We start from the raw sequence: 6,000 nt of genomic DNA, 5'->3' as shown, positions 1-6,000 counted from the left end.
GGGACAACATTTGATATCCGAAGATGACCCATAAACTAGCAACATTGCTCAAGGGACTGACAACAAACTGACATATCTCGACTAAAATGGTGGTCTGTCAAATCGACAAAAAATCACCTTCTAAAAAGCCTGTCGTAGTGTGATCAGAAAGCTTGGTGTCATTCACTGTTGAATGATATTGTATCATCCTTGCTATTTATCTGAAAAACACCTCATGAAAAACATTTCATAAACACGTGCGAAGGAACGGTCAATCACACCACAATCTTATGCAATAACTGTTTAAACTCAAGCACCCTATACCCCACCAAGAACCGCATATTCAGCAGATTTTACCAAACACCCGTTGCAATAAGAACATTAAAAACCGACTAGCGCACTCGGCTAGCGAGCTACGCAATGCAATACGAAACCAAACCAGCCAATGCATCAAACATTGCACGGTGCAGACAGCGGTCAGCATCTAAGCGTAAAACTTTATCCACTCCGAACCATCGCAAACAAATAGAACAAAATAGACATAATCATAACGACACATTTTTATGCAAGCGCAGCAATCGATCGCATCGCGATCAATCGCCCCGAAACAAGCAAATCAATGAATGATAATTTCATATCAGCAGGTTAACGAATAGACAAACGGAAACGACTCAAACCAAAACTACCCCTAAGTAAAATTCCATAAAAAACTTTATTCTTTTGTTTACAACGAAGCGCTATGCTCTTGCCGTCAACCAAGAAGTTACTCAATAACGTAAAGAGTTTTAACCTAACTTAAGGCGAATGAACTAACCATACACTAAGAAATTTTTGGTATAAATAAAGCTGTCCTCCCCAGCCAACGAGAGAGTTGGTTCTGGGCTGAGACTTGACGCAACTCAAATCTGACGTCCAATTCCTTTCAAGAGCTTTGAGAGTCCCCCTACCCAAGGTAAGGCCTCGATGTCTCCAACAATCCAGTAAGGAAGATTCTCATCTAGAATCTTCACGATTGCCTGGACAGTCGATAAATGGAAGAATTGGTACGGTAAGCAAGTTGTTGTTCGTCACTCTTATCGAAATCGAAATGAACCACATAAGTACGGCGCGGTTCTAATCGCATATTCGTCACAAGTGCGCAAAGCCCCGTCGCGTAAAAAGACCGATCGATTCCGCGTATTACAACATGGTAACGTGTTAAGATATTCGAAGGCGTTTAGAACACAGATCATCACTCTCCCCGTAAGCAGGGCTGATACTAAGAATCTTTGGAAAACGTAGCCTTTAAATTCTGGCTTCCATGAGTTGGTTTTACCCGTAAGTGTATAGACAATACCACTGAGTATGATTAAATTTTAGTTAATGACTTACTAAATTTATCCTGGTGGCCGAGGCGACTGCTGCGCCAGTTTTCACACGACAGGACCGAGGTTCAATCCCATCCAGACCGCCTCCTCGTACGTAGGGCTGACAACTTTGCAACGGGTAAAATCAAGTCACAAAAAGCCGGAACTGGCAGGCCGAGACCTCTCGAGGTTTTAGTGTTAAGGAAGAAGAAGAAAAAGAAACTTATCCTACTTTCAATGGCCGCACCCGTAAATTTAAGATACTTTTATCATATTTTTTTATAGGAATTCTATAAAACTAAAAAAAGCCATATTCAAACTAAATGTTTTGAGAGCTATTTCAATACTAAAGGATTCCGACAGAAACACAAACAAACACTCGATTCGGTCTCAAAATTTACAGCAAAGACGATAAAAATGAAGGATACTCTGATTTCAGATATGTGAACTATGGATCATTTACAATATAGGCCTCAAATTGCACTTATTTAAAAGTTTATCAATGTGATTAATAATTTAAAGCTTTTAAATTGGACCAAAACAGTTTGCGAGTATACGCATGGCAGCTCAGTATTGCACCTTATGAATAACAAAAAAGCGATGAAGATATGTGCGAACACATCCAAATTTGACGTTTATTTGCTGTAAAAAAGTTTCCTTTGCAACAGGAAATATTATCTCTCTATGAATTTTTATTTTAATTCAGAAGTGGTTTGTGGGTCATTTAGACAGTTTTCTTTTGTATGGAATGAACTAAATCGACCAAATTAAGCATCAAATCTACAACTTATTAATAGCATGTAAGACCGTATCTGACAAAATTTGGTTTTGGCGTTTAAAACATCAAATCCGAAGCATTTTTTTCCACTATGCCGACCATGCTTAATCGTTGTATCCAGACGAATATTTCATCTTCTCTTACAGCTTAAGCGCTGTCGAAGCACTAAAATATGTGAAGGCTATTAAGCGGGTCAGAGTACTTCGAGAAAGAAATTTGTAAAGGTCTTGAGCATGGTTGGAGGTCATTGCGTTATTCCAGGCAATGAACGGCCAGACCAATTGGACAAAAAGGGCGATTCGAAAGGATTATCCTACTTCACGAGCACATACGTGCCCCACAGTCTCTCTGCATTGGTCGGTGGCAGAGTATGTGGAACACGGATGAGCCTGGGAGGTTTTAATATTCGATAACGTCCCAAATATCCTTGAAGCCCTGGTTTCATGGCAATTCAGGAAAATGTGCCTTCATTTGAATGATTATCTAGGCTTCCAGCGAGACCATTTCTCCAGCGTATAGGACTGATCGACTCCAAAGAATGGTGGCTACGACCTTGGATTCCATGACATAGATCATCTTCTATGGTATTGTGTGGAGAACGAGACAGATCGACCCACCTTATAGAACGCAGGTCCAGACATCGACAGAACGCCTAACGTTCCTATGAATGTATGAATGAAGGACTGGATGAATGAATGAATGAATGTATGAATGAGTACTATGATAGAGAGGCTTGGTATGAGATAGACAAAATATCATGGAGGATCCAGAAAGTACTACATCGTTACAATGACTTGTTCCAATGGTCAACAATGGCAGACAAGGCAGAGTGATGGAAGATCGATCGCTCTCGAAATCCATCTGACATCCCTCACATGCTCCACACAACAACAGGACAATGATACAGATGCCGGAATTGCTATTAACACATCAGCCGAGCTCACCCGATTTGTAGCAGGAAAAGTCTTCAAACCAATGTGAATCGTAAGCTTGTTGTAGCTAACTTTTAAGCAATTTTGCCATGTCGTCCTTCGCGAATAAAAAAAAACTCACATAATTATAGTTTCACAAAATAAAATTTACCTTTTTACAACTCTTTTACCGCCCGTGTGCCTCACCAAGCTTCACATCTAGTGGAAAGAGTCTGTCCTAAACCATTTCCTTATCTTCCTACTGCAGTGTTCTGCAAGAAATTAAAACATACTTGTCCCCGAGAGCTTGGATTAGCTTACAACACAAAAATCAGCACCCTCAAGACACGGACAAACACACAACGAGATTCTATCGTCGTGCGTAAAGATATGCTTATGTTGAGGTTTAAGGTTACCGCGAAAGGGGGGTCCTAAACTGTTGTAAGCAAGGAGAAGCTGGCAAGGGTGGCCTTTCACGAGCACGTGTTCTATCAAGGTGGCTTAAAACGAAAATACCGAAAATTCAAACACATTCACATGGCTTACTCGATTGCAGGTGGACGTGCCAGATGAGTGGTAGAAGCGTAGCTCGCACCCAGCAGCATTCTAATTAAAAGCAAAACATTTTGCATTTTGTTTAATCTCTGCTTATTCCTGTAACCACCAAAGAGAATGTACTAGCAGCTGAGATTCACTTCAGCAAGGGGTGGTAAATGCAGCGATGGAATAGTTGAATTTTCAAGCGTTCTCTGTGCTACAGCATTTAGAGGATTTCAGAACTTCACCAGAATTCATACAACATTTGCTCTTTTACAGCACGCGTTATTCTTTGCAACTAACTTTATTTTAAAAATTGTTATATCGAAAGTTTACTAAGCACGTGTTGGTCTTATCATCATTTTAGCTGACTTCAGCGCATAGTGGTGCCCTCGAAAGCTGGACCATTCCATTGCGGTAGCATATTCCGCCGTTTTTCCTCGCAGATATTTTCCGTTCAGATTGCTGTGGAAAATACATTTGAAACATTTTATAAATTCAGCTTCACAACTTCAGCCCGCCGGTTCGTACCTGGAATGACAGTTGCTGTACCACCATGCTCCAGCAAACGTAACAGCGCACTGGTTTTCCCACGTATCGTTATCCGCATCGAACGTGGAAAACTTCATCCCTTTCGTGCCACTGAAGGAATCTCCTGCCGTTCCCGAATATCCACCCATCTTCGTGACAACGTACTTCTGATCCTCGTGACCAATTTCGAACAGATCGTATTTTGCAATCGTACTGTTACCTTCGAAATCTTCCAGCAGCACTATCAGCTCATGCGGCCGGGACACTGTTAGCTGATAAATGCGATCCAACCCCAGCCAGAACTCGCCGTCCAGATTTCCAAACCCATGCTTGTACTCCTTCCAATTTCGATAGAAGTTTGTCGATCCATCAAACCGATGCTGTATCACAACCCATCCACCCGAATCGTACTCCTGATCGCACAGCACAGTGATCGGATCCTTGAAAGGCTTTTCCGGTTGAATCTTGTACACACCGGATGCGGGAACTGCACTGCAGAATTTGTACTCACTACTATTTTCCATCAGTTGTGCCGTCTGAGTGAGGCGATCTTCAAGCAATTTTAATTTCGTCATGATCATTTCGAACGCAAACCCATCTTTAACCACACTTGATGTTTCGGAGCTTGGCTCACACTGTACGCCAACACTGAGCGTTAGCGCAAATAGGAGGCTAACCTTGAGCATGTTGATAACACTGGCAAAACTGGTGCAATGACGCTATGAGACGAAATGTTGACCCTCTTATATCGATAATATGCTCGACGAGAAAGTCAAAATTGCCGCTGAGGACAAAAATCATCATATCACAGGAAGCATACAAGTTGCAATCGGCTGGCTCGTTACGGACTGTAGGCAATGATGCATCTCTAAGGGGGAAGAAAAGTATCACAATCGTCTTAAGTCCAACCAATTACCCGGTGTAAAAATGAGTTTTAGAGATTAAATACATTTACACTTCTATTTTTTCCATTGAGTGCTATTTTATCTTTCCGTGGAACACCTTTATAAACCTGAGCCACTTGATGCTTTCTAACAACATTTTTATCAAATTTAGATCTTATCAGCTATTCACTTTACACTTAAGAGTTACTCTGAGAACTCACTCAATCATCTTTTTAATTTTTTAAAGTACACGCGCAACATGTATTCAGAACGATGCTTTGCTGAAACATTCAGTTCTGAACCACGCGTGTTATTATCGGGTTACGGATCTTTTCACGGCTTCACCCAGACGCTTCGGGGAGTCACAGTGGTTGGAGTTTCCAGTTATCAGAATGAAGTAGACACGCTGCTTTTTTTGGATCCACGCTTCAATGCTGTTTAATGTACAATTGCTCAATGTAGAAGACATAGTAATAATCGTTACGATCAATAATTGATTCGTTATCTTATGTGTTCCAGTCGCATGCGATTAAGATCTTAGTACTCAAGATTCTGATGCTGAGATTTGCCCAGGTTCTCCTCAGTAGAGCGTGTAATGATCGTGTGTACTTGTTTGAAGTACTTATTAATGCTGATGCTGCTGTCGTCTCACTAGCTCATACAGTAAAAGATGATAAATGTTTTGGAGTTAACAAGAGTAGCAATTTTTAAACTTCAAACAGCTCATTAGTCATCAGGCACGGTTTAGACTGAATATGTGCATTCTTTCTGAATATGTTGCTTTATTATTCCCTTGCGGAGGAATATGTGATTTAGACTGTAGCGGCACTTGAACATTTACAACCCATGAGTAGTGGTCTTCAAGCCTATAACGGGGGCTTAACACAACAAATAGAAGTCTTTAAGTACTCTCTTTCTTTAAAAAAAAGGTAATTCTGCTAGCACAAAGTAGCTGTTCATATTATTAGTTTGTTCTTCGCACTCACAATCCCATCCACCACCGTCTGGCCAGCTTGTGATCATACTAAATCAGC

The 6,000-nt window shown here is 41.0% G+C and overlaps 1 protein-coding gene across 1 annotated transcript; it reads right to left on the bottom strand.

Moving 5' to 3' along the window:
* Nucleotides 1–3,822: 3,822 nt before the first annotated feature.
* Nucleotides 3,823–4,806, bottom strand: LOC118511890 (ficolin-1-like). Its single transcript, XM_036055517.1, has 2 exons — nt 4,083–4,806; nt 3,823–4,016 (listed from the first exon to the last, which is right to left on the bottom strand). The coding sequence occupies exons 1-2, from the start codon at nt 4,766–4,768 to the stop codon at nt 3,887–3,889; spliced, it is 816 nt and encodes a 271-aa protein (XP_035911410.1). The 5' UTR covers nt 4,769–4,806; the 3' UTR covers nt 3,823–3,886.
* Between the last annotated feature and the right edge of the window lie 1,194 nt (nt 4,807–6,000).

The sequence above is a fragment of the Anopheles stephensi genome, chromosome 3 (assembly GCF_013141755.1).
Source record: "Anopheles stephensi strain Indian chromosome 3, UCI_ANSTEP_V1.0, whole genome shotgun sequence".
NCBI lineage: Eukaryota > Metazoa > Arthropoda > Insecta > Diptera > Culicidae > Anopheles > Anopheles stephensi.
The sequence above is the reverse complement of the archived record's forward strand: the minus strand, read 5'-3'. Positions and strand labels throughout refer to the sequence as shown.

Coding starts and splice junctions, on each gene's coding strand:
- LOC118511890 (XM_036055517.1), bottom strand. CDS start 4,768: ATGCTCAAGGTTAGCCTCCTATTTGCGCTAACGCTCAGTGTTGGCGTA. Junction 4,017..4,082: donor TACAGCAACTGTCATTCCAG/GTACGAACCGGC, acceptor TATTTTCCACAG/CAATCTGAACGGAAAATATC.